Source organism: Scleropages formosus, chromosome 5 (genome assembly GCF_900964775.1).
Source record: "Scleropages formosus chromosome 5, fSclFor1.1, whole genome shotgun sequence".
NCBI lineage: Eukaryota > Metazoa > Chordata > Actinopteri > Osteoglossiformes > Osteoglossidae > Scleropages > Scleropages formosus.
In genome coordinates this window covers 8,588,328-8,615,902 of record NC_041810.1, presented here as the reverse complement: position 1 = coordinate 8,615,902, position 27,575 = coordinate 8,588,328, and the positions used below count along the sequence as shown (strand labels likewise).

At 44.2% G+C, this 27,575-nt stretch overlaps 1 protein-coding gene across 2 annotated transcripts; it reads left to right on the top strand.

Moving 5' to 3' along the window:
* The first annotated feature begins 1,982 nt into the window (after window positions 1-1,982).
* tbk1 (TANK-binding kinase 1) lies at window positions 1,983-21,764 on the top strand. Of its 2 annotated transcripts, none has more exons than XM_018748105.1 (21): window positions 1,983-2,064; window positions 3,513-3,618; window positions 4,116-4,256; window positions 5,566-5,695; window positions 8,866-9,047; window positions 9,355-9,515; window positions 11,438-11,548; window positions 12,052-12,231; window positions 14,157-14,353; window positions 14,750-14,808; window positions 15,189-15,280; window positions 15,555-15,656; window positions 15,772-15,850; window positions 16,404-16,525; window positions 17,135-17,211; window positions 17,352-17,391; window positions 17,517-17,618; window positions 17,711-17,807; window positions 19,346-19,446; window positions 20,499-20,570; window positions 20,726-21,764. In XM_018748105.1, exons 2-21 carry the CDS (start codon window positions 3,532-3,534, stop codon window positions 20,775-20,777), a joined length of 2,184 nt encoding a protein of 727 aa, XP_018603621.1. In that variant the 5' UTR covers window positions 1,983-2,064; window positions 3,513-3,531; the 3' UTR covers window positions 20,778-21,764. The 2 variants fall into 2 exon arrangements, with proteins under 2 accessions (XP_018603621.1, XP_018603622.1); XM_018748106.2 differs by lacking the exon at window positions 1,983-2,064 and adding an exon at window positions 2,075-3,083.
* The last annotated feature ends 5,811 nt before the right edge of the window (window positions 21,765-27,575 follow it).

The following is a 27,575-nucleotide window of genomic DNA, read 5'->3' as shown; positions in this document are numbered from 1 at the left end:
TTAGGAGGAGGAACACTCACTCACGTGCAGGAATCCAAAAGACTCACAGACAGAGAGTGTGACACAGTCACAGTGTGTCGAGCGCGTTTATTACTGTACTCTCTCTCTCTCTCTCTCTCTGACTAGTCTCTGTACTTACTTGCAGCCGTCTAGTAAAAACAAAGACCGACACGATACGATAGCTCCTCGTGTCGTCAACACCTCACATTCATTGTTCCTTTCTTTCTTTTTTCCTTCGCGCCGCCGCCGCAGGCGGGAAAAGAAAGCCACGCGCCCCCTGCAGAGCTCCGCCGCGCGCGCTGCCTCCACAGGAGCAGCAGGTAACACAAACGAGGACTGCGTGCGTGTGTGTGTGTGTGTGTGTGTGTGTGTATTTTATTCACGGCCTCGCGTGAGTATCACGTCCGGACCCCACAAAACAAGTGTGCGGCGCTATTTCTCCGCTATCGGTGGGGAGTTTGAAACACACACACATTTTCAGAACCGCTTGTCCCAGACGCCGGGGTCGCGAGGAACCGGAGCCTATCGGCAACACAGGGCGTAAGGCCAGAGGGGGAGGGGGACACACCCAGGACAGGGAGTTTGAAAGAACTTGTTTAAAAAAATGGGAACAAATGAAATGACCGACGTGGTTCCTTCAGCTCCATCCATGATGATTAGCTACTGCGTGTGTGATTTGCACATCATCGGATCCGTTGAATCAAAGTTCACCCGCTTGCTGTGATGGCTCCTGCACTCAACTGGTGTCCTACACATGATTTTGGCACGTCTGTTTGAGCGCTTCCTGGAAGGACAGAGGGTGAAGATGCTAGATGGTGCCTTCAAACTGGATGCTGGTCATTTCCTGGGTGGGGACACTTTGGTGAGGAACATCAACCTTGGACTCCTGGGACTTATCATTATGGTCAAGGACGCGATTGTCTACGGGGGAATGCAATGGACCGTCGCATCGTCGTCCTTCTTCGGTATCAACCGAAGAGCAGCAGGTCTACCGGACAATTTGGGACGTGCGTGGACGCGAGGGATTAGCACAGAGCTGCACGATCCGGAGGGCATCCGAAGCTGCTCCTCTGCTCCACTGAGCTTTTTCAAGGACTTACAAGAGGACTGACTTTCCATCATCTTTGACCCCTTCTCTTCCTGGCACATGATGCCGGGAGCCTTGCTGGGGAAGCTCGTTGATGTGTGTCTTCAGGATGAGATGATCGGAGGGACAAGCTGGGAATCTGCTTTGTGTGCAGGCATGAGACATATTCCACGTGTTATATATATTTTTGTTTTCGTGGGTTACTCTACATTTTGCCATGTTCTTCAGTGTGAACAAGCCAAATATGACAACCGTTTTGGTCAAAGATCTGAAGAAGCATTGCTTTGTAGAAAAAACCTCCACCTCTGTCAACATCTGAAGAGGTCCAGATCTGACAGCACAAAGGTTGTTGGTTCTACCTGTGATGTGGCGGAATGACCTGCCCACCTCCCTCAGAACTGCTGAGTCTCTTTCTACATTTTGGACTCACTTTTCCCCTGATCATCTTGTGAGTGTTTCATAAGCGTGTATTTTTCTTCTGTTTAATACCTTTTATAACAATTTGCTCCATAACGGGAAAGCCAGCATGCGGCTCTAATGTACACTGGTTCATGTGGTAGTAGAGTATGTGACAGTTTGACTGCACTGAAGAAGAATTACGAGTCAACCTCAACAAATGTCTCAGTGTTTCTGTTGGAAGTGCGGCGCTCTTCTCTGCGATGTACGTCGCTTTGGAGAGAAACAAAAACAAAATAGAATGGAAATGGAAACGTTAAATAATGGTTAGAAATTTTTAAAAAATCTTAAATCAGGTTTTGTATATGACCGCTCTAAAGGGTCCGAAGTGCAGAAGTGAATAACTGTACAGTATTGTAACGAGTATTAATGCTCCCATCGTTCTTCCACCGCAATGTTTTTGTTCACCCTATTTTAGCAGTATTACGGTAAAGGGCAGCGCGCAGAAAGCGTCACCTCCACGTCGTGACCATGTGATGTCAAAATAGGAAAAGAACAGGACTTCCATTTGTCATTCTGGGGTAAGTTATACAAACGTTAAAAATCAGTTGTAAATGCGAAGGAGTTCTGTTGTAATATTATATAGGCGCGTTACAATGGAAATATGTGGATGTTGTTGTTGGTTAGATTGATAGACTCAGTCAGAATTCGGCTAAATTATTCGTGTAAGACTAAGAAGAAGAGTAAGATTTCACTGTACGATACTGATGCCCGATAATTCCAGGCGAGCAGTTACTTAATTTGAAGCGAGTGTGACGCGGCTGGACCCAAAGCAAAGCCAGACGACGGTCGTGCGGATTCTCTGGCGGCGGCGGCGGCTCTGCTCTGCGCTGCGCTCGCGCGGCCTCGGCACGCGACTCACTCGACTGACGACTCTCGTCTCGTCAGGAGAGACAAGAGGAAGAGCTCGTCGTCGACGTCGATCTCGACTCGTGCCAAGTCTCCAGATTTCTTAGTCACTACTCTGATCTGTACTGTAATTAATAATCATTTGTACGACTGCGTGTTTTTGGTGATCACGTGAAGGCGGGGATTTCCCACGCGGAGCGCTTCGCTTCGGGCGGCACACGCGCGGCGGCGGCGGCGGCCCGCTTTTGTTCCTCCGACTGACTGAGTCACTGACTCTTCTTGTTCTTCTCCTCTCCATGATGATGATGATTCGCATTCCTGTCCGACATCGAACTGAATTGTTTCGTTTTCCATTCATTGCGGCTCGTCCAGCTTCTCGGACGGCGCGAACCTAATGAAACTCGTGCGGAGCGCATTATTTTAATCATTATTATTATTATTATTATTATTATTATATTATTAGCCGGAACAGAGCGCGCACTGACGACGTGTCCAACTTCCGAACTTGTTGTTCCCGGCCGCCGGCCTGTGTAGCCGCGTTAGTACTTTCCGGTTTTTCCCTAAGTTCTTCTTCTTCTTCGACTTCTGTTCTGCTCTCCTGGAGCCGAAGGTAGGAGCCAGGGTTCGCGTCGTACCCGTGCAGCTAACGGACGACGCCCGCCGCTGCTGTATAATACAGACTAAGGACACGGTGAGGAAGAGCCAAAGGCTCCTCTCTGGTTCCGCTCTGGTTCCGCCCAGTGTTGCGCAGCCGCCGGACTCACGAGACTAGTCAGCCTCAGGGGAAGGGAAAGGCCTCGCGCAGTTAGCGCCGCAACAGGAGGCTGCGCTCATACCAGTAACTGTAACTGACTGAGGCGCAAATACAGCGAACGAGCGCGCTACACTGCTTGTTTAAAAAAGCTGCCTTCTCTGTTCATCTTCATGTGCCGCCATTGATGTATATTATTAACGCGAATGTCAGAAGTAATTAATATTACTAGCATTTGCGATGATGATGATGATGGTGATGGCAATGCCAGAGCCTCCCTCCCTCCTGCTGCCGGCTCTTCGTTCGCCGTCGTTCATTGATTGTGGCCACTTTTCGTGTGTTCCCTCCCTCGTTCGTTGCGTCCCCCAGGTGCTAGGAAACTAAGACAATGCAGAGCACAACCAACTACCTGTGGCTCATCTCGGACCTTTTGGGGCAGGGCGCCACGGCCAACGTGTACCGCGGAAGGCACAAGGTGGGTCCTTCGGGAAGGTTGCCGTGCGCTGCCGCCATTCATTCATTCATTCATTCATTCATTCATTAAGTACTGCGTGGTACACCTCACGTCACGTCACCTCACCTCACCTCACCTGTACTCTCTCACCTTCCCGTTAGGGCTCCTTTGGCTGACAGTGACACCTTAGCTCTGTCGTAGCCTTGCTGTACTTACATGTTAAGTTGCACAAGGAGACACACACACACACACACACACACAGTGAGTGACTGGAGTTGTTTCGGACCGTCAGTCAAATATGTAATTTGCATGAGTGACTTGACAGATGAGTATTCCTGATATTGTTTCTGGAATGGGAAAAATAGCTTTTTCTGTCACGTTTAACTGAGCAGCAGCCTAGGCTAGCATATGCTGACAAGACTAGTCTATACTTGTCATTCTTTTCTGCTATTACTTTTTCTTCACTCACATTCAGAGTAGTGCTCAGTATTTCAGTATGTTTTGTTTCCTCTCAACAGAAAACAGGTGACCTATATGCTGTCAAGGTATTCAACAATCTAAGTTTCTTGCGACCCCTCGATGTCCAGATGAGGGAGTTTGAGGTCCTCAAGAAGCTCAACCATAAGAACATTGTTAAACTCTTTGCTGTGGAAGAGGAGGTGGGTTCTGATTCCAGTTTATCCTATAGGCATCATGTGCATGTGTTTTATTAATTGAACAGTGTGCCATGGATTGCAGTCATTCTTGTGAACAAGGAAATCAAAGAACTATATATTTTTTTTTTTTAGTAACTATAATTGTTTTTCTTATTATTGCTGTCACTGTTGTTGTTGTTGTTATTCAGAGCAGCTTACTGTAAAATTTGTGCAGCTAGAATGAAGCAGTGCGGTTCAGGTACGATACCTGTAAGAGCAGGAACACCCCTTTGATTTCCATCTGCGGTGTAGAGCTTACAAGGTAGTCCTTTAATACCGGTCTAACTGTGGCCCCAAGCACTTGTTAGACTGCCTTAGCTGTGTGTTACCACACCAAATGTTGTCAGCTGTATGCAGGGGACAGACAGAATCGTAGAGACACTTAATATATTAATAAAGGCTAATAAGATGTAGGGCCACCCGTTATATTTACCTTTGTCTTTTTAGCACGTACTTTTCTCCAACATGACTTAGAACTCTGAGAAAACAAAAGTAGATTTCACCAGGAGGAGAGATGCAAATGCAAACACCCGATTGTTAAATTGCAACCAATAGTCTACCATTTTTTAACCAGCATACATTACACAAGTGACTTGTCGAATTGGTAATAAGTACATTTTTTTTTCCAAACAGATAACGCAGTGCAAGTTTATGGAGTGGTTTGAAGGTTTGGAGAGAAACGGGTTTGAAAGATATGTTTTGAGGCTCTTCGGAGGGTGAGAGGGATTCGGCAGTTCTGAGGAAGAGAGAAATAGCATTTCAATGGAGCCTCAACTGAAAACCCTCAGGCTTTTTTCTTTTCTTTTTTTTTTTTTTTTTTGGGGGGGCCTACCAAGCTGCCAGAGGGGAAGTACCATAGAATTGTGGCTGGGGTGTAGCAAGTGATCAAGTCCTGTGGGCATCAAGAAGCAGATCTATTGATAGTCTAGTATGCCATAACCAGAGTGTTGAACTTGAAACAGGCAGCTACAGGCAGCCAACTGAGCGAGACAAGGAGGGGAGATACAGGGGAACGCTTTGCTAAGTCAAACAGTTCCTGCTGCAGCATTTTCTATAACATTTACATTTATTCACTTAGCATATGCTTTTCTCCAAAGCGACTTACTATAGATACTGTGTAGTGTTACTAGCCCATACACCTTATTCACCAAGGTGACTTGCACTGCTAGCTACACTACTTACAATGTTGACAATGAAATGGTCTTTGCTCTTTTGTCCACCTGCTTTATCTGTTGTCAATAGTGAATTACACATATTGTTTTCCCTCTGGCAGACAAACACACGCCACAAGGTGCTGGTGATGGAGTACTGTCCCTGTGGTAGCTTGTACACTGTGTTGGAAGAGGCTTCTAATGCCTACGGGCTTCCGGAGGATGAGTTCCTCATTGTTCTGCATGACGTGGGTGAGCACATCCTCTTTCCACTTCTTACAGCAGTGTGCATTGTTTGGGCTCTAAAGTGATCTTTGCTTATAACAAGAGTCACTTATATGTGAAAATCTGAATTTTGATTAATTGCTTTACAAAAGGTATTCTACTGAACTGTGTTGGGTCATCAGCAAACACAATGAACATTAGAAGTTTGATATAGTGTATGAAATGAGAGGGGTTCAGGGAAGAAAATCCAAGTACACTGGATTATAATTTACAAGCACAATTGGGACCAGATGTTCGTAACTTGATTTATTCCTACACTAAGGTGCAGTCAAAAGTTTGATTAATTTATTAACATTTTGTCTAAAATAAAAAAAAAAATTACAGTTCCCTCCACCCACCATAAAAAGAAACTTGTCTAGTGGAGTGCAGGGTCATGTTCTCCTCAGCCTATCCCAGAAACTTCCGGTACAAGGCAGGGTAACACCCTTGACATGATGCCACAATATTGCAATGTATTTTTTTACTTTAAACTACATTTAAATCTTGTTCAAATTGACAGAAAACAAAAAATGTAACCTTGGATTCAATGCCACCGACTAAATAGTCCCATAAGAATGTCAAGGAGAGGCAGTCTGCATCCTGTCTGTGGTAGAGCCAGCTTGAGACATTCTCTGTTGTCTCTCACCTGTTGGTTTACTGTCTTTCTGTCTCTGCCCAACTCCCCACACATTGTTCAGAGTGACTGAGCTGAAACCCATTGCATCCTAGCTCAAGTGGAAATATCCTGGCCTTCCACCCTTTTCTTCTGATGTTCACTAGCTCATCATATTGAGAACCCTTAATTGCCAGTACATAGCATGCTGGAATGGGTTGTGCTTCGGCACCAGACATGAAACACAGTATAATAGTAAGCAGGCGATGAAGGACAAGACAATAACATGTAAAACACTCTGAATGTGGAAGTAACAAATAACTGGATTGCTGACCCAATTAGTGGTACAAATGATATACAACAGGGCCTTTGATAGCAGTGTGCACAGGAAGGCTAGAGTGTGGTAACAAGAGTACAGTTCAGAAATGTAGTTAAGCCAGATGACATTTTGGACATGACCAGAAGTGGTTGGAGGTGTGCTCCTGGTTGATTGTATTGAGGAGATAGATGGCTTCCAGAACGAAGCTGTGGAAATTATATGAACTCATAGTGGCACAGTGATGTACTGCCTCCGAGATGGCAGTTCGGTGAAGAGGTGATTGCTTGGATGGGTGGAGTTTGCAGCAATCTTGCCAGCTCTCTTCTTCACCCTGGTGATGAACAGGTCTTTTATTGATGGTAGCTGACAGCCAGTGATCTTGTCAACAAAGTAACCACTCGCTGCAGTCTGGTCTTGGAGAGGGTGGAGGTAGGGGGGGTTCCCGGATGGAGATGGTCAAAACGCTCTCAGCGCTGGTTGTCTAGAAGCTCCTCAGTGTTTTTAATATTGATCTTCCTGAGCTGGCATAGCAAGAATGGTGTTAGATTGGCTTTCCTGATGACAGTGGTGATATGTTTGTCCAGCTTAAAGTGTTGGAAAGGTGGTTCCCAGGAACTTAAATGACTACAGATGCAGCCTGACCATTGATTTCCAAAGAGGGCAAGAAGGATGTTGTCTGCAGAAGTTGACTTGCATCTTTACTGTCTTGATGGTGTTGAACTCCAGGTTATGGTGAGCGCACCGCAATGCAAGGCGATGAACTTCGGTGCAGCAAGTGGTAGGCAACAAACTAGGTTTACTTGAGTTACATGTCTGCAGCCGTGTCTCTTTCTCTTAATGTAATGCATAAATTGTACTTTTGCTGAGATGTACGTTGCTTTGGACAGAAGCATCTGCTAAATGAATAAATGTAAATGCAAGACGGTCAAGCTCAACACGATAGCAGGTCTCATTGTTGCTGGACATGAGGCCTTTCACTGACGTATTGTCCGCAAACTTTACCATCTCAGTTAATTTACACATGGAGGTGCAGTTAATTGTGTAAAGTGAAAACAGGACAAGTAAGAGAACACAAACCCTGGGGGGTGCCTGTGCTGACAGACATGGGACAAGATAAGTGGGGGCCTAGCCTTGTAATCCAATGATGGGTACAGGGGGGGCTGGGGTTACAGTTAACTGGGTGCTGTTGAGCAACTGTGGAACAAGAGTGTTAAAGACAGACCTAAAATCCGCAATCAAGATCCTAGCATAGGTGAGCATACCTTGCTTTATTTTTCTCCGAAGCTTAACGCGCTTCTTTCCTAAATACTAACTGTCCTATGATGATTATGGCCGTTCTCGGGCAACTCTGACTACATCAGGTCACAAGCTTGTGTGGACTGTTTCTGGGAGAATGAGTCATTTGTCTAATTCCACCTCCATTGTCCATTCTGTGCTGAAGTGGTGTTGATGGTTATTGGCTCAACAGTTTAGTTTCAGCTGCCATTGGGCTCTTTTTTTCCCAGCCCTGATGAAACTGAGGTTAGATCATGTCAGATGGGATTTTATTACTCCCTTTTATTACTTGGAGGTTCAAGGGTCATCTGTGTTGTTGTGGTGCTAGCAACATCTAGAATTGCCTGTTCTTCCACACGGCGTACAGCATGGACTTGCAGTTAACTCCCATTTATCGAGGTTGCTTGGAGCAGGCAAGATGACGTGGACTGAACGTAGTAGAACCTGAAAGGCTGTAGTTGCTGTCTCTCTTTCTGTTGTCTCCCATATGATCCAACCTCCATCTTTCCCCAACTGTACAGGTTTCAAACTGCCAGTCTCTTCTTGATCATCATCATCATCTTTTTCCATCCCTGCTTGAATTGGACTGCTCTCCTGGGCGTTCTTTTTGTACCTGCTTCCAGGGCCTAGTTTTTGATGACCCATAGTTGCCTCTTTGGTGATCTTTCTCGGCACTCATTTTCACATTTTATTTTCGAGCTGTATCGAATACTAAAGTGTATTCTCCCGTTCGTTTTCTCTCTTTTTTTTTTGCAGTATTTTGAAATTTAATATGATCAGATTTTTTTGGCATTTTTATTGTTATATAAACGAAAAGGGAAAAAGTGACATCTGAGATATGATTTTTATTCCACGCCAGACAAATTACATTTTCCAGTTTATTCATTTTTGTCTTCGAACTTGCATGTTTGTGACAAAGAATCGTGTACAGATTGTTTGCTTATATTTCAGTGGCAGGTATGAACCACCTGCGAGAGTATGGCATCGTACACCGTGACATCAAGCCTGGCAACATCATGCGGATGATTGGGGAAGATGGACGTTCTGTCTACAAACTGACTGACTTTGGAGCAGCACGTGAATTGGAGGATGATGAGCAGTTTGTCTCCCTTTATGGCACAGAGGAGTACCTAGTGAGCAGCAGTGCAACTGGTGAAATTTGGTCATATCCATGTGGAAAAACATAAGTCTTGAATGATATGTAGCTTTTTTACAAGTTTGAATTTTTTAAAGCAGTGATGTAATATTAAAGTAAAGCATTGATACAATATTCAGCAGCAGGACAATGGAAATGTACTTTCTAGTACTGGATTATATTCTTAAAAATGGTATGTATCATGGCTGTAATGCACTGATAGCAATATGAAGAAGTAGGTGAGAAGTGGTCTAGTTGTCTTCCTCAGCAATGATCCATCTGAGTCATGTTTCTGTGTGTGGCAGCATCCAGATATGTATGAGCGGGCTGTGCTCAGGAAAGACCACCAGAAGAAATACGGGGCCACAGTTGACTTGTGGAGCATTGGCGTGACCTTCTACCATGCTGCTACAGGCAGCCTGCCCTTCAGACCCTATGAGGGACCTCGTAGAAACAAAGAAGTCATGTAGGACCAAGTGTTCCTTTATGCTCCTTCTTTTATTTTTTGCACATTTGAAGTACTTTCTTGCTGCAGCTTCTATCTCGTTGTACTGATGTTGCAGTTCTTATTTCACCCACTTTGTTCTTGCTTTTCTTCAACATCAAGAGATTCAAGATTTTATTTTTCACATATAGTTATACACACTTACAACCTGTAGTGAAATGTTAATCTAGTCAGCTCTGTAGACTGTGCAAACAAGACAATATATTAAAAGAGGAAAAAAATATTTTAAAAAGATAAGAGAATATTATTAAAGTTAAATTAAGAAAATATACAGGGAACTTAAAGCTAAAATGTGAAAAACTAAAATTGAGATTTAGGGAACAAAAAAATGTGCAGGTATTGAGTATGCAATGATAAAGTGCAATGTGCAGCACTGATGAATGAATAACATTATGCCACCGGAGTCCTTAAAGTACGGGATGTGTCCATGTTGAGGAGTCTGATGGCCTGAGGGAAGAAGCCCCTCTTGAGCCTCTCGGTTCTGGCCATCAGACTACAGTAGCGTCTGCCAGATTGCAGCAGGCAGAAAAGTGAATTAGTAGGATGGGTGGGGTCCTTAAGATTCCTAATCAGCCCTCGCTCTGCATCTCCTGGTGTAGATGTCATGCAGCGGGGGAAGAGCGGTCCCGGAGATGCGCTCAGCTAAGTGCACCATTCTCTGCAGGGCTTTGCGGTCTTGGGTTGAGCAGTTCCCGTACCACACCGAGATGGACTGAGTCAATATACTCTCTATAGCCCCGATATAGAAAGCTTTCAGGATCGCTGGGGAGATCCTGAATTTCCTCAACTGCCTCAGGTGGTACAGCCATTGACTGGCTTTTTTCACCTGTGCTCTTGCTACTGGTGTCCCACTGATCTTCAGTGGGGTGTAGGTCCGCTGCTGCCTCCTCCTGAAGTTGACAATCGGCTCCTTAGTTTTGCTGATATTGAGGGAGAGACAGTTCAACTGGCACCATGATGTCAATTTCTCTGCTGCCTCATTGTTTTTGGAGATGAGCCCCAACACCACCGTATCATCTGCAAACTTGGCGATAGAAGTGGTGCTATGGGAGGACACACAGTCATATGTATAGAGAGAGTAAAGCAGAGGACTCAAAACACAACCCTGTGGCACTCTTATACTCATAGTGATGATATTGGACGTGGCCTGGCCCACTCTCACGACCTGGGGTCTGCCCGAGAGGAAGTCACAGAGGGGGGTATTTAGACCGAGGTCCCTGAGCTTGGTGGCCAGTCTGTGGTGTTAAATGCAGAGCTATAATCAATAAACAGCAGCCTCACATAATTCTGCACAGCTGGTAGTGTACCTAAGATGATTGGTAAATGTACAGTAAAGAATTTATGATGCTGTACTACTATTGAACATCAGAGTTACAAAACACAAAATGTTAAAAATAGAAAGTATTTCTGCATATTGACTTTGCTTCGAAAGGTTCAGCAAATGAAAACTGAAGAGGACTGACAAATGTAAAGCTGAAAGCGGGCCAGTTTAATCCATATCTTATATTTATTCATTTAGCAGGTGCTTTTGTACATCTCAGCAAAAGTACAATTTATGCATTACAATAAGAGAAAGAGACATAGCTGCAGACGTGATTCAAGTAAACCTAGTTTGTTACCTACCACTTGCACCGAGGTTCATCTTTCAAGTAGGTGCATAAACACAAGATAGACAAATCCTGATACCCTCATACCACTACCACTCACTAAATTACACATCAGTCATTTGACATTGGAGAAACAGAATTGCACAAATTAAAGTGTGAAATGTATTAACTAGCTGTGGATGAGAAAGGGGGAACAACACATTACCACAGCAGGACATCCATGTTGTTATAGGCCAGAGAATGTATTGCTGTATATTATTCATCCTCATCCTCCAGGTATAAGATCATCACAGAGAAGCCTTCAGGAGCAATTTCTGGCTTGCAGAAGTTTGAGAATGGCAAGATTGAGTGGAGCACGGAGATGCCTGTGTCCTGCAGTCTATCTAAGTATGTGCTTTTGGCAACAGGTAGTTGCTAATTTGCCTGGTTTTGGTAAAAGACCAAAACGAAGACTATTATATTCAAAATATCCCCCTTTCAGTGCCCCCCCCCCCCCTTTTTTTAAAAAAAAAAAAAAAGCAATAGCATGTGTTTAATTAGCGAAACATCAGTTTTGCATGCGATGACACTGAAATTTCATTGGAAAACAGGAAAGTCTGAAGTAAACAATCTTGAAAAAGGTAGAACTATGAATTTCTTTTTTTGTCCAGTTCCCCAGATCCTGGCTTTTACTTATACTAATGTACTTTTTTTTTTCTTCTTTGTCAGTGTTATATTGTATGGCTACAGACTTAAGTGATTCTTGTAAAGGTCTTTATTTATATGAAAAAAGGGAAAAACTCACCTGTGATGTTCTGGTGTTTGCTGCATCCCTCTCCTTTTTCTCAGTTTTTACTTTGCCCTCTGATTGCCACTGTACTCTGCTCATCTGCTGTGATTGTTGCTAACAGAGGCCTGCAGAGTCTGTTGACACCGGTGCTGGCCAACATTCTGGAGGCTGACCAAGAAAAATGTTGGGGCTTTGACCAGTTCTTTGCTGAGACTAGCGACATCCTCCACCGTGGTGTCGTGTACGTGTTCAGCTTGCAGCAGGCAACGCTGCATCACGTTTACATTCATGAATACAACACGTGAGTGTCGCTTACAGCTTCTCTGTATCACATCTACATGTAAAAGTACAGCTCTATTCTTGTTAACCCATCGAATTTGCTCTTCTGCCAAAATTGCAACAAAACAGTAAATTTGTGTTTATAAAGAAAATGCCAAAGGCAAATCAGGAAGAAATGGCATCTCATTTCAACAGAGAATGTAATATGGACGTTTCTCGCCCGTACTGTTGGCAGTGTGCTGACCCTGGAGGACTAGTGGTCTGTCATGATGAACTTTCTTGCGGCGTCCTGTGTGACACAGTGTACTGTGCTGCACTACAGCGTGGTTTAACAAGGCATGCTTTCAACGCTGTACCCATTTGCTGCCCACAGGAGGCCTGTTCTCATAAATCCGTTGTATTTGTTATTCTGGCGAAATGTTCAAAAATGAAATGTGGTGGATTGACAAGAGATTACTTGTACAACAAATGGGCCATTGTCATGCACTTCAAACTACATGAAGATACTGATAGATGGTTGGTCTCTTTTGCTCACAATGGCGGAAGCCGTGACAATTTTGCAAAACATTTTGCTAACAGCGCCTTGGACGCTTTAATACCTTTCTGAACAACTAATCATTGTGATGCCAAGATTTCCAGCAAGACCCTGTTAGAGTAATGAAAAGCCATAGTGCTCTAGGGATATTTTTTAAAGAATGAAGAATAAAAGACCGCCTGTCCTCATCTTTAATCTTGCCTTCTTTATGAAACATTATGGAGAAATCAGACTTCATTGAAACCTTCTTGGTAGCTGTGACCAACAGTGGAACAAATGTCATGTAATAAGAAATGAGTCCCCAACACTATAATTTCAAGTTTTTAACAGTTTTTGGGTCTCATTTCACATTTTTATCAATATTCTGATTTTTGGTTAATATGCATTTCTAATATAAATACTTTGAGATATCTGGTAGTCTAAGGCAGATGTCTGACAAGGACAAACTGTGAAAGAAAGAAAGAAAATGAGTGAGTTGGTAATTTGGGATTAGTTTGTGAGGTTGGCCCATGTGTCAGTACTTTATATAGTCTCTGCATGTCATTTATATCCAGGATTTTACATGTACTGCAACTGAAGGTGTGTAACTACAGGATATATGTGCTGCACCAATTTGTGAGTTCTAACTTAATGTCTTGTTAACCTGCATTGTGCTGAGTCACTTTATGTGCAAGAGTAGTACAAGAGTTCAACTCTACAGGCTGATTTTCTGGACACATATGACCTCTAATCTTGCGTGCAGTTTTATTCCCTTTACGGATTTTCTGCTTTAGACCTGAAGGTCACAGGTTTGAATCCCACCTACAGCTGTAATACCCTTGAGCAAGGTACGTACCCTAAATTGCTCCAGTAAAATTAGCCAGCTTTATAAATGGGTATGGAGGGGGTGCGGTGGTGCAGTGGGTTGAACCACAGTCCTGCTCTCCGGTGGGTCTGGGGTTCGCGTCCCGGTTGGGGTGCCTTGCGACGGACTGGCGTCCCGTCCTGGGTGTGTCCCCTCCCCCTCCGGCCTTACGCCCTGTGTTGCTGGGTAGGCTCCGGTTCCCCGTGACCCCGTATGGGACAAGCGGTTCTGAAAGTGTGTGTGTGTGTGTGTGTGTGTGTGTATGTGTGTATAAATGGGTAAAATAGTTTTATATAGTTTAGCATTGTAAGTCACTTTGGAAAAAAGTGTTAACCCTATGAATAAATGTAAATTCAATCTGTTACTGGGCTTAAGTTGTGCCTCTAAAAATGGTCCTCTGTCCTGTTTTTTTTTTTTTTTTTTTTTTTTCTTTTCTTTTCTTTCCCTCCTCCCTGCCCCCCAGAATGGCAAGTGATGACACTTCATCTCACTTTTCTCACTGGCACCATTTTGCCATTGATTATGATTGTGTATTGTCCTGCTGTGAACAACCCTTTTGTTTCTCCAGGGCAACGCTCTTCCAGGAACTGCTGTTCCACAGAACCAACATCACACCCCCAAACCAGGAACTGCTTTATGAGGGGCGTCGACTAGTGCTAGACCCCAACTGCCAGGCCAAGACCTTCCCCCGCACCTCACAGGACAACCCCATCATGCTGCTAAGCAGGGAGATGGTGAGCACCGTTGGACTGCTGTTTGAGGATCGTAAGTATTTTTTTTGCTAACATGCATGAGCGCCAGTCCAGAGTAATACAGGATACATTGACAAAACACTTTTTTTTTTTTTTTTTTTTTTTTTTTTTACTGCTTGATTGGGTGACCAAGAATGGGTGAGTGAAGGATACGGGAAAGGGAAGAGGAAGCCAAGTTTGGAATGTTACCCCTTCAACTATGAGTTACCAAAATACAAAAAAAACTCCCACTTGTATGTACTAGAACGCTGTCAAGTTGAACCCTGACCTGTGCTGCTGTTCCTCCCACCAGCTCAGACTCCTTTCTTCAGGCTTCTCTTAATTCATTTTAATTACAGTAGCAGTTTGGTCAGTTACATATTTAAACATTTGAATGTGTGAGCTTATTGTGATACCTTTGTTTCCTCAGCAAGTCCTCCTAAGGTTCAGCCTCGCTATGATCTGGACCTGGATGCCAGTTACGCGAAGGTAAATTAAGGATGTGAATAAGTTCAGGGTTTTGATAGAGGATGGTGAGGCTCACTTTTGGGGGATGCCACATAGTTTTACCCATTCTAGAAGTTTAGAAAGACATAATTCTCTTCAGTCCTTTTTTGTATTTTGTCTACAGGTTCTGCGTTAATTAGTTGATCAGTTAAGCCATTCACAGATCATCACTGTCTTGGCTGTACTCTGTGCTCGTGTTACTAAATGCACATTGATCTTTTTTTGTACTAGAAAAATCAGCTTGAAAGTAGTCTATTGTTTGTAAACAGGACTAAAATTAATGCGTTTTTGGGTGTTGGACTGTTTTCTGTGGCTGTTGACTTCCTCTTTAAAGGCAAACCATAAAAATTATGCTTGTTCAGACCTTTGCAGGAGATGTTGGCTACCTCTGGAAAACAGCAGGGATGCTTCTACTCTATCAGGAGCTCTTGCGAAAAGGAGTCAGAGGCTTGATGTGAGCTGAGATTCCATACACACCCCCCCCCCCCATTGCACACCTTATGACTCTGAATGTGCAGAACATTCTGATTTGAGTTTTCTAAATGGTAATATTTGTGTGGTTCTTGATCAGTCAGTGAACTACCCAGCTAGGGTAGTATTGTAGTATCACCTGTGTGAAACAACTGAGATTGTTCTAAAAGCTTTTTTTTTTTTTTTAAACCAGAGTTGCCTAGCAGTGCTGATTCCACTAAATGTACCTCTCCCCCACCTTCACTGGCATGTTTCAGTGAGCTGATGAAGGAGGACTACAATGAGACTGTGCACAAGAAGACGGAGGTCATCCATATGTGCAGCTACTGTACTCAGACACTTGAAAAAACTGAACAGCTGTGAGTACACTATAATTTGCAAGAATGCATATATATATTATGGAATGGAGTATACAACTGTTGGCATGTTACTAAGTGAATTGTATAAATTTTTTTTCTTTTTTTTCCCCCTCAGATGTGAGGTCTTAACACGGGTGACTGTGCTGTCATTGGAATACAACGAAATCTTGGAGATGCGAAAGAAGGTCATCAGAGTGAGTGTGCAACCTTTGCTGATTTAAAAAATATCATGTTGTCCATTTCTTTATAATTACTTTTCTCCAAAGTGACAAATCTAAGAGAAAATACAATTTGTTCATTACATTAGAGGAAAGAGACGTAGTTGCAGACATGTGATTAAGTAAACCTAGTTTGTTTCTTGCCATTTTATGCACAGATGTTCATCACACGAGCAGGTGCATAAAACTCAGAATAGACTAATCCTGATCACCTTCCTACAATTTTTTTTAAAGGTATACAAACATTTACATACAATCCAGGAGTAGCAGCTGTGTAAAAGCTTAAAATAATGAGGAAGTTTTTTATTAGACAACTGCTGTATTAAGGTAGGGGGAAAAAAAAAAAAAAACTATAAAGAAAGAAACTTTTTTTTTTTTTCTTTTTTTTTGTGTGTGTGTAAGACAGGTGTAGAAAAAGATGGAATTTCTGTGCCTACAAAAACGAGCACCTTGCCAGTCATTCTACAGAATGTTGCACATTTTGGTACTCCTGTGAAGTGTTACTGACCTTTCATGGAATGATCTATAGCTTTCCAGTTCCCTGGGGTCTGTGGAACAGACGCTGCAGGAGATAAAGAACAAGTTTATGTCAGGGGGACTCCTCACTGACCTGTGGACACAGCAAGTGGGAACCCACCCTGAGGACAGGAAGTAAGCAGGGCTTCTGGATGCTCTTAAGATGTTCTTATATCAGTCAACTTTTACAGAGACTCTGGTATAATAATGTTCTACGTCATTTTCTTGAAATATGGACTCAGATGTTTTGTTGGTAAAGACAGATTAAGTGCATTGACCACCCTAGAGTGAACATTGCATTTTTTGTGTTCACTCTTTGGCATAATGCATTTAGCTCATCTAAATAATTTACTTGCTCTTTATCTCTAAAATAATATTGTCCAGGAGCAAAATTTCAGTCTTATTAACAGGATCTCCCTCATTCATTTGTGCCTTCACAGGGTGTTCCCAGGGACATCTCAGCTGAGTTTTCAATGCAAAGTGTCTCCCAGAACTTTGATGTATCTTATTACATTCCCAGAATAAATATAAGTCTGATGGAATTGGGTTCACGCAACCATTGTAGACTGGCTAATCTTACATACTTGGGAAGGAAATGTATTTTAATGTTGACTACCCAAGAGGTTGCCCCTGTAAATATGTGAATGGCTGTAAACTTTTAATTTCTTCCACTTATATAATTACTTTTGTATAACGACTGTGGGCTCTTGTATAATAACGCAAAATGAATCTCACCATTAACAGTGTGGAAAAAATCAAAGTGCTCCTTGATGCCATCACAGCCATCTACCTACAGTTCAAGAAGGACAAGGCAGATCGGCGTAAGTGTGGTTTTTTTTTTTTCTGTTATATGCAAAACCTGCTTTTTATGATACATGTCATGCATGTGGTAATAAGACACAAATATTGACACATGTATCATAAAAAGCAGGTGGTAAGCTTCTTCCTTTTTCTTTTCCAGGCCTACCTTACAACGAAGAGCAGATCCACAAATTTGACAAGTATGCTGAATGTGCCTTAGAAAGTGGCTCCTTGCACATCTTCAGATTAACTTTTCCTTTCATGCTGACGGCTGTATATTCAGAACATCAATATTTTGTTCATGCTGCTTTGCACCACCCTCTAGGCAGAAGCTGGTGTACCATGCCTCCAAAGCCCGTTCGCTGTTCACAGATGAGTGTGCCATGAAGTACCGTCTCTTCATCTCTAAGAGCGAGGAGTGGATGAGGTGATGGTCATGGCTGATCTAATAATACAGCTGTGTCTTTGTGAACATGTAAATAGCAGGTGGAAATCCTGTATTCTTATTTTCTCTTACAGAAAGGTGCACCATGTGAGAAAGCAGCTTCTCAATGTGACTAACCAGCTCATTAACATCGAACAGGAAGTATCGGTACTGGTTCAACGAGTCTATACGGTATGAAAATCAGAAGGAGATGCAATTTCAGCGTTTGCCTACGTATAATTAAAATTATAGACATATTTTTTCTAAGCATGTTAAGAATAATGCAACAAAAATAGGAGTGATTTTTGCACCAGCTCCTCCAAATTTTTAAACATATCTAGTATCTTTAATAAAATTAAGTTTTCTAAAATTTGCCTTCAGAACAAAAGTGACTAACATTTCTGCATTCAGCCAACTGGTGTCAGTAAAACAAACAGAATAGGATTGTGGGACCTCATTAATACTGCTTGCCTTTCCACACACGTCACAGTCTGTAAAAGCTGTGTAAAACAAACCATAAATTTATTCACGCTAAGTTCTGTAAAAAACCTCGATAAAGCTATAATAAATATAAAATACCCTGTAACCCTTTTCTTCCAACCGTGGATGCGATATTTTATCCATAACTGCTTGTCATAATACAGAACTATAGTGGGTTGGCGCTTATACTGGAAGCGTAGAGTGCAAAGTAGGTTATGCACCAGATAGGATGTCAGTCTCTTACAGACTAATGTTTTTGTCTACACTGAGGTTAAAACTTTTAAAAGTACTGAAATAAAATCTGATTTCAGGTAAAATCGCAAAGCAACCAGACACAAAAGCTGCTTTTTGCCTCATGTTTATACATTCACTCTATGGAGCGCTCTTCTCACTGGGTACAGGGTGTTAATTATAAAGTCATCAAGTTGAAAGCTGGGAAGAGGAAAACAAAAAGCTCCCAACTGTAAAGGAAAGGAGAAAAGTAAACCTGTAGGGGTACTGCTGACGGCCCACCTCTCCTGACCTGTCTGTTGTGACAACGTTGGATCTGTGTGGATATGTCTAATAGAAAAAACTCAACTGTCAAGTGTGAGCTGTAGTTTGTGGGAAATCCCTTCTACCCATGTGCTTGTTTGTTATATATCATCTCTTCTCAGCATTGATGTTACTTTTTAATTGAAATACCTGATCTCCTAAGGTGTGTCTTGAGAAACCTTACAGCATGTTGTGAGTGTTCAGGTACGAACTTTCTTCTCAGATTTCCCATTAAAGGAGCCTTTGTTTCATGATGGAAACATACACTAGATTTAACAAGAAAAAAGCCAGACTGACACCAATAAGGAACTGAAAGGTTTTTGCCTCTTAGTGGTGTCTGTGTGACTATGGCGATTGTCTCTCTGTCCCAGAACATCTGACACAAGTTGATTTACACAATAAAAATGAAATGACTGCATAATAGACAAAAAAGTCATTGTTTTAAATGATAAACCCCTTGTGTGGGGAAAAAAGGACAAATGTTGTCATAAGGGAGCCTCATATGTAATTATTATGTTGATGTTTTTGAAGTTATAAGGCTGCTACTTTTTCCAACAAGTTCAGTTAAGATAATAGTGTGATCTGTTGATCCATGCCTTCATGTGTCCACCTTGCCTTTGCTCTGCAGTTTTTCACCTGTTCCTGTTTGGTGGTTAGAAATACACTGTGAAGAAGGACTTATGGTAACGCTTGTCAATGACATTTATGCCCCACAGTTTCAAGAACAGCTCCCTCAGAAAATCATTCCTGTGGCATCCAGTGGGATCAAACCTCAGGTTTACCTCAGCCAGAATACCTTGGTGGAGATGACACTTGGGTGAGTGCTCCCTGACACTGCAGTGCAGTTCTCCCCTCGTGCAATTTTCTGCAATGACCACACCTCAGATGACACAAGGGCCAGTCTAAGTGGCCTTGCTGTGTGAGCTGAGATTAGTGCTGAATCTAAATCAGAGCCAGCCCATAGGACATCAGACCCTAGGTGGGGGTTTCTGCCAGTCTGGAACAAAAGTTTCTCAGCACCTCTGTTCTCCCTCCCCACAAGTTTTGCACTCCAGTTTTGCAAGAGATATCTTCAAAAGGCATATGTTTAATTGAAAAGACCAAATAAAGTGTAAAAGCAAAATTTCTCCATACCATCCAGCCAAAGGGACAGTTGGGTAGCTTTGTCATCCGCTGCTGCAAACGTGAAGGTGGATTTCTTAGTACAGCAGGTAGTGTACTTGTTCATTGCATGCATGTGAAGTAGTGTAAAGTTGAAATCTGTCTCCTTGCTAGCACTGACATTGACAAAGGCATTAGCAGAATTATCGATACCCCTCTTCTACAAGGAAACATAGAGGAGGCTTGGAGATGTTTTGGAGTTGCTTTTCTCCCTGTCACTGGATGCCTTGAATGTGTGTATGGTGTTATGAAATCAGGAGAATAACATGAGCAAAATAAAAGTGATGACCAGTTAGTTTTACATTTATTCATTTAGCTGACGCTTTTCTCCAAGGCGACTTAGTGTTGAGGTTACAATTATTTACCCATTTATACAGCTGGGTAATTTTACCGGAGCAATTTAGGGTAAGTGCCTTTCTTAAGGGTATTACAGCCGGAAGTGAGGCTCGATCCTGTAACCTTTGGGTCCAAAGGCGGTAGCTGTAACCATTACACTACCAGCTGTTTTAACTTTTATCTCTCCCCTCCCCAGAAACTAGTTATTTGCAAAAAGTGCAAGGGTGCCAGTGTAAATATTCTTGGCCACAACTGTATATGTATTCACTCTCCGAAGGTTTCGGAGATCTGCTGCATGTTTGACATTCAACCCCATGATCAGAACATGGCTTTGCAAATAAGTGTTTGGAAACACTGTCATCTGCTTTGTAGGATGAGAAAACTGAAGGAGGAGATGGAGGGTGTGGTGAAAGAGTTGGCTGAGAACAACCATTTTTTGGAGAGGTAACAAAACACTGACTGGCCATTATATCACTGGCACCAACACTGTTGCATGTGCTGAAAATGTATTTTCTTTGTATGAAACTGCACTTCTGGTCTGAAATCAAGAGTCTTTTAAAATTTATGATTATTTTGTCTATTGATGTGTTCCGTTACAGATTTGGCTCACTGACACTGGATGGTGGACTTCGAAACGTGGACCGTATTTGATACGGCATTGCCATCTGCAGATTCAATCAAAGCACTTGTTTTCCTCATGTGAAGAACTTTTTCTTGTACTCATTTGATATATTATCAGTTGTATATAAACTGTAAATATACATGTTTAGAGTTGCTTGTATTTAATTTTATGCCTATCAGTTTGTTTAGGCTTTCATGGCTTGTTGTACAGGTCATTGTATGTGTCCCCCCTCAAACACATGGAAGGACTAGAGATTATCTGCAAGGGACACCACTGTATTAACCACTTATCTTTGACACTGGGAAGCATTATTCTTTATCAGTGTGTTTGGCACAGAAAGCAGCACCGTAGCAGACTTGAAGACTCCCTCTGTCAGAGGTCATCGTCTGCTGTATGTTTCCGTTCAACTCAGAACAATGTAGGAAGAAGTACATTTGAGCACAAGGGATCTTTTTCTGATTTTAGTAGTATTTCATTAAGCATAAAGTTTTTGTTAATTCACCAGGAATATGGAGATTTTCTCCCCTGAAAATGCAAAAATGTAAAAGCCAATAATCAGGAACGTGTAGTTTTGATTAAAATAGGTATCACTGGTCTCCAATCCAATGTCATGTGCAAGTATTGGGTTTTTTATTGTACCAGCCAAATCTTTTATGTTAAAGAGCCAAAAACACAACCAAGCTCATGGATGCCATTTGTTAAACTGAGCCCGTTCCCCGAAACACTTCGGGGATCACGTGACTGCAATATAAAGCAGTTGCATGCCTAACGGTCCTGCAGGATGGTTGTCTTAAACGTGGCAGTTTTGGTGAGTTTTCTGCAAAGCTGTGTGAGGGCTCTTTGTTTTAAAGGAGTTAATATTGTGTGTTTTTTGGAAAAACACATTGATGATGTCTTGTTCGTTGGTACCCTTCCATACTTTTTTTATTTGTTGGGCTCTTAAATAGGCTTGAGTAAGCAGTTTAGTATATTCTGAATGCAAGTTGGCAAGTTTTTTTTTTTTTTCTTTTTTTTTTTTTTTGTTAAACCTTCATAAAGATTTTGTGCATGTCTTAATATAAATAAAAAGGTGTTTTTTCCAAAATGTATGTGTTGCTAATTAAGTCCATCAAATAAAAGGATTTTTTCCGGGTTATTCTTACATATTATTTGGTCTGTTTCGATTGAGCTACAATCCATATTAAAAGTTAGGTGAGAAAACTGATACATTTTCAGATGGACTCCTTTTTATTAACATTTCACAAATGAATCTGTGTCTTTTTTTAAATTTTTTTCCATTTCAAGCTCCACAAGGACAACAGTATCTCTGGGGATTTCCTAAGACCAGGGCAGGAAACTTGGAGATAAATATATGAATAAACACCTTATTTCTTCTTCCTGTCCCATCAGGAATTCTGAGATTAAACAAAAACAATTACAACAAATACACTTTTGTTCTTGGTCTTTACACCATCTTCTGACACTCACTTCAGTTTCACTCGTGCCTCGTGAAAGCTTCAGCACATGAACACGTAGGTAAACTTTTTTTTATTCACACTGTCGCTGGGCAGCATGGATGTGGTTAAGAGCATCGTGACATTAAAATGCATGTAACCTATTTGTTGTTTTACTTTACTGTAAAACTCAAACTTACTGCTCACTCCGGTCATGGCCTGGCAGGCCGCAGTTTACGCGCAGGGGCCAAATGAAACGATCATTGTTACAATGACTCCTAAAAAGTATTCTGTCTTTCTCGGGACACCTGGCTGCCAGTCAGTCACAAGAGAAGTAGAGCACGAGGTTCGCCAGGATCAGTGCTGTTGAAACAACGCGCTTAAAATCCCGGGGAATTGCCTCGGTGGTGACGTCATCGCTCATGCTTCTGAAAACGTGTTGTGCAAAAGTTTTTGAAAACCACAACAGTGTCTAAGAAGCCGGAATATGTACGAACACCTGCATGAGCTGTGGGCTCTCCGAAAGAGCGCTGACAACGGCTCAGCTGGTGTCCTTCTACATGTCTCTCAACAGTTTAAAAAACAAGCGATACCAGTCGCACTGTGACTGGAGCGTCTGCGAAGTGAATGAATGAAAGCGCTACGTAAAGGGGGGGGACAGCGAGAGAACGTGGGTTCGATCCGCGCTCAGTCTGTGTGGAGTCTGCATGTTCTCCGCGTGGGTTCCCTCCGGGTGCTCCGGTTTCCTCCCACACTCCAAAAACATGCTATTCAGGTTCCCCCATAGCGTGAGTCTCACAGAGAGAGTGTATTCCACTGGTGTATGGAGGAGTGACCCCTTAGACTAGTGTATGTAGCAGTGTAGTCACCTTGGTGAAGGTGTGTGTGTGTGGGCTAGTAACACTACATAGTATCTGTTGTAAGTCGCTTTGGACAAAAGCGTCTGCTAAGTGAATAAATGTTAAAAAGAGATGTAAACGCTTTCACTTTATCTGCACGACCGACTAGGCTGACGACGAGTCCCTTTTCCGCCACACTTGCGCTGCGCCTTTAAGAGCGAAGCCTCGTTCGCGGCGGGACCGGTTTCAAGTGACGTCACCGCTTTATTTTTGTCCCAATGACCTCATCTCTGGGTTGAAGTTTACTCTAGTCTTCGGGCTCCGTTTCTCGTCCCTCCTTGTTTTTTTTTTTTGCCTCTACTTTTCTGTAGCTTTTTTCCTACCGAAAACGTCACGGAGAGCGTCTCTGAGCGCCGGAGCGGCCCACGCGCTGCCGGGACCACCTTTGGGACCCTTCCGTTCCGTTCCGTTCCGTGACGTGACGTGACGAGACGAGACGAGAGTAAGTGTGGAAAGTGGCGCGTCGCGCTCGCTGCACCACTGGGCCGCGGAGCTCGAGCCGCCTCCAGACCAGGCGGCACCAGCGCGCTCACACGGAACTCATGAACACACACGAACACACACACACACACACACTTGTGTGAAATTGAGTCGCTCTCTGTCGGCGGAAGGGGGTCGGAGCGACGCCGAAAGGCACAGACAGAGACTGTTCTGGAAAGGGGGAAAAAAAAAAAAAAAAAAAAAAAAAGTTGTGCAGTGAGTGAGTGAGTGAACGCGTTTCATTGTAACATTAACACACAGACGCGCGCGCACTCTGTGCGGCACGAGAGGCGCGAGGCGGCGCGTGTGACGCTGCTCTCTGCACTCAACCACTGAGAGTCGAGGCGCTACGGGCGGCGCGCGCTGCGTTTCGTTCGTCGGGTCGGGGGGGGCTCTTACTGGACTGAGGAAAGAATTAAATTAATGTGTTAAATATATCGTCGTTTTAACGCCACTTTACACACTTGTGTAACAACAACAACGACCTTTTCTGCTGCTCAAACTCGTAACTCCAGTAAATCGATGATCAAAGGATTTTTCTCCTGTTGTAATTGTGTACAATTAATAAATACGCAGTCCAGTGACATTTAGTAGCTCCTGCCCCTTACATTTATTTCTTCATTTGTCACACACTTCTCTACATGTGGTAGAAAATACAGTGCTCATCATTACATCAGGAGGAAGAGACACACTTGGATACAGACGCGTCATTAAAGTACAGTTAGTTTGTTACTTTCCACCATATAAACCAACGTTCAGTTTCTTCAGCACGTAGGAGAGTGCTGCAGTTTGTGCAGCTGATCCAGAGAGAAATGATTCTGAAAGCTGAGAGGGACTCAGCAGTTCTGAGTAAAGAGGGGGAAATCACTGCACTGCACTGAGGCCAGAAGCGGGAACTTTGGGCTTTTCGTGCTGGAGCCCTTTTGCACGGAACCTCCGCGACTTGGGCAAGTGTGGCCGGGAATCGCCGACCTGCTACACGAGTACCGTCCATCGTTCCGCGTTCAGAGACGTCGAGTGCAACGGCGACGGGGTAAACGTGGAGTAAACTTAGCTAATGGGAATGTTGGTGAAAATTATTCAGTACAATAAGTTGATTTACCTGCAGTATGTAGAGTAACGTCATGTCTCGAACTCCAAACACTGTGGAAGAGCATCCTGTCATAGTGACCATCAGGGATTAACGTCAATATAGCAGCACAACTAAAAGAGTCTGGACTCTAGGCAGCGCGTCTCAGCTGAGCTGCACGTGTGTCCACACGCTCACACACGCGCACACACGCGCACTCTTGCCGAGTGTTTTGAGTGGCTACGCTGCTGCATCCCGCCAGGTGACAGCAAGCCTGTGCTCAGCTTCCCGGCTGCAGGAGACCTTCCCGTTTCAAGGATGGATGCAGCCGCTCCTGTTCTGTTACCGAGGACGGCGTGGTACCGGCGGGGCCTCTTCAGCGTCTCGTTGGGTCGTTATGTAAAGGTCTCACTGGAATTATTCTTTTAATGTCTCATTACCTTCCAGTAGTCATGAGCACTGCTCTGGTTAGGGTTCAGTGATATTTGTTGCTGTGTGTGAAGCGATTGCCCCATTTTGGGCACTCATCTATCCATCCATCCATCCATCCATTCATTCATTCACCTAAAATCTCTAAGGCATCCTGCAATGTTGGTTTGTACTGTTCTAGTTGCGGTTATTACTGGCGCACCTCGCTCAAGGGTACAACAGCAGGAGCTCAGGTCCTGTTCTGTATAATCAATGCATAGTTAAATTAAATAACAAAACAAGGGCTGTTTTTGCACGTGCTCTGATTTCCACAGCCATTAAAAGTGCAGCTTTATCACATACCTACTGAACACTTTGTGTAACGTCACTCAAGTTCTTCCGTGATTTAAGAGGCTCCGGCAAATTGAAAAGTGCACAATGTTCTGTGCCACACGTTCTCAGTGGGACACGGGTGCGCGCTGCAGGGATCTCGGTCCGGCGGCCGCGCCCTCGGACTGCCGCAAGACACGCCGAAGGTGGCTGGCCGTCGCCTCGCTGGAAAAGGTGTCGTCCGCACGGCGGCACCCGTCGCTCCGAAATGCGTTCGCCTCCTTCGGCTTAACGGTGCCGGTTGCCTGTCGTGCGGGCGCTAACACGCCCCCGTACACCTTGGACTTCGGCGCTGCTCGCAACGGGGATGATCTTTTCCCTCGTTGGCCTGGAGACACGACGTGCGTTTTGCCCAAAAACGAGCTGAAAGGGGCGTCAGTCCATCTCAGCTGAGCTTTTAGTCCAAAAAAGTCGGCGCCGTTTCTCCACCTTGCTGATGCGCGGCTTTGGCCTTGCGTCGTAGGTGGAGAGCCCAAGTGTGTTTGCGGACGGTGGTTTCCGAAGCACGGTGCTGGTTCCGCACACCAGCGTGTTGGAGTGACGCTACAGACCCGACGTGGTGAAACACCTCAGTCCCTTGTCCCGCGCTCGTGCCGTACGTAGGGAAGTGTCGGTTCGAAACGATTCGCTCGCGACGCAGCCCTTCCAAGACGCTCCTTTCGTAGCCAACGATGGGAGCGCCGGCCGCTCTCTTGCGTGCCGGCGGAAAGATCCGAACGGCTCTTTTAATAACACGTTCCGCGCGTAAACGGGGACCCAACTGCCCCGACTTCTGCGGGACGCGTCGCAGGCGTCGCAGGCGCAACGAGCTTCTCTTTACATGTTTATTTTCACTTTATGTGATCCAGCATCAACTATCTTGTCTCTCTGCTGTGTTCGGTGAAATCGGTACAGGAGGGTGTGGAAATAAGTGTCGCCTGCTTCTGTCTGCGTTCCACGTGCCGTGTCGACGTTCGGGGCCGCGCAGCTCGAGTACCTGATCTCGCCGGTTGCGTTCCCATGGCAACAAGGGCAGGTCAATAGAGAATGGGGGGGGGAAAGACCCCAAAAAGTGACTTGTACCACAGTACAAAAGGTAACGGGTCTTCCTTGCAAATTCCACAGATTAAGACCTTATGAACAGGAAGTTCATTCCTAACTCGCTTGAAGCTGGAGTCGTCTCGTGGGGAGAAACTGTGTCTTTGAGCCACTCGTTTGACTGAAATCGAGGGGGTTGAAGAGCTCATGTCCACGCGTGGATTGTCCAGCTGTCCAGCTGCGTGTGTCTCGCTGGGAAAGACACTCCTTGTGTACTCCTTCCACAATGCGGGGATTGATCGGAAAGGCGCCGGAAGGTTTGCTGTGTCAAGTTTCTTCTTTCCTTGTGAACAAATCCCGCGCAGACCTTCTTCCTGGAAGAAGTGAACGAAAAGAGTTGTGTTCAGCAGTAGCGCTGCTGTCTTCGGGGCCACCTGGTAGCGTAGTGGTGCCACTGGTGCCTTTGGGGCCCAGAGGTCGCAGGTTCGAGTCTCATCTCCAGCTGCGATACCCCTGAACAAGGTACTTACCCTGAAATTACTCCGCTTGGACTTGCCCAGCTTTGTTGAGTGATGTGGCTGTTTTTGGTTATTCTTTGATCATTTTTTGTCTGCATTTGGATTCCATATTTAGACGAGCTCTTCAGACGGGGGAACATGCTATGTAACGCAGTCCGACTGATGTGTGTACTTTTGTGCAACTTTTGTCTTTCAGATCAATAGAAGCTCATGAAAAACAGGATGTAATTAATCTTGAAGCCCAAGGGAAAAAAGCCTCGATTTGTGGCAAGTGCTCAAGAACCTGTGCTTCCTGTATGCGAGGCTCCCCAAACAGGGCGATTGGGACACTGGAAGGGCTCCTGTTCACGTGTATACACACACACACACACACACACACACAGCCTGGGGTGTGGAAAAGCCTAGAGCATCTCCTCCTTTGCAAGCGAGCCGTCTCGGCGTCGCTCTGGTGTCTGTGCTGTTAGTTGCCACCGGGATGACGACGCACTTGAGCATCTCCGTGCAGCGCTTCTTCTCCTGAGGGCCCTCGGGGGTCGCGTCCCCGCAGCGCGTCGTACCGGGAGCAGCCCGGGGGGTGGGGGGGCGGGGTCTCCGGGGTGGGGGAGATGTCGGC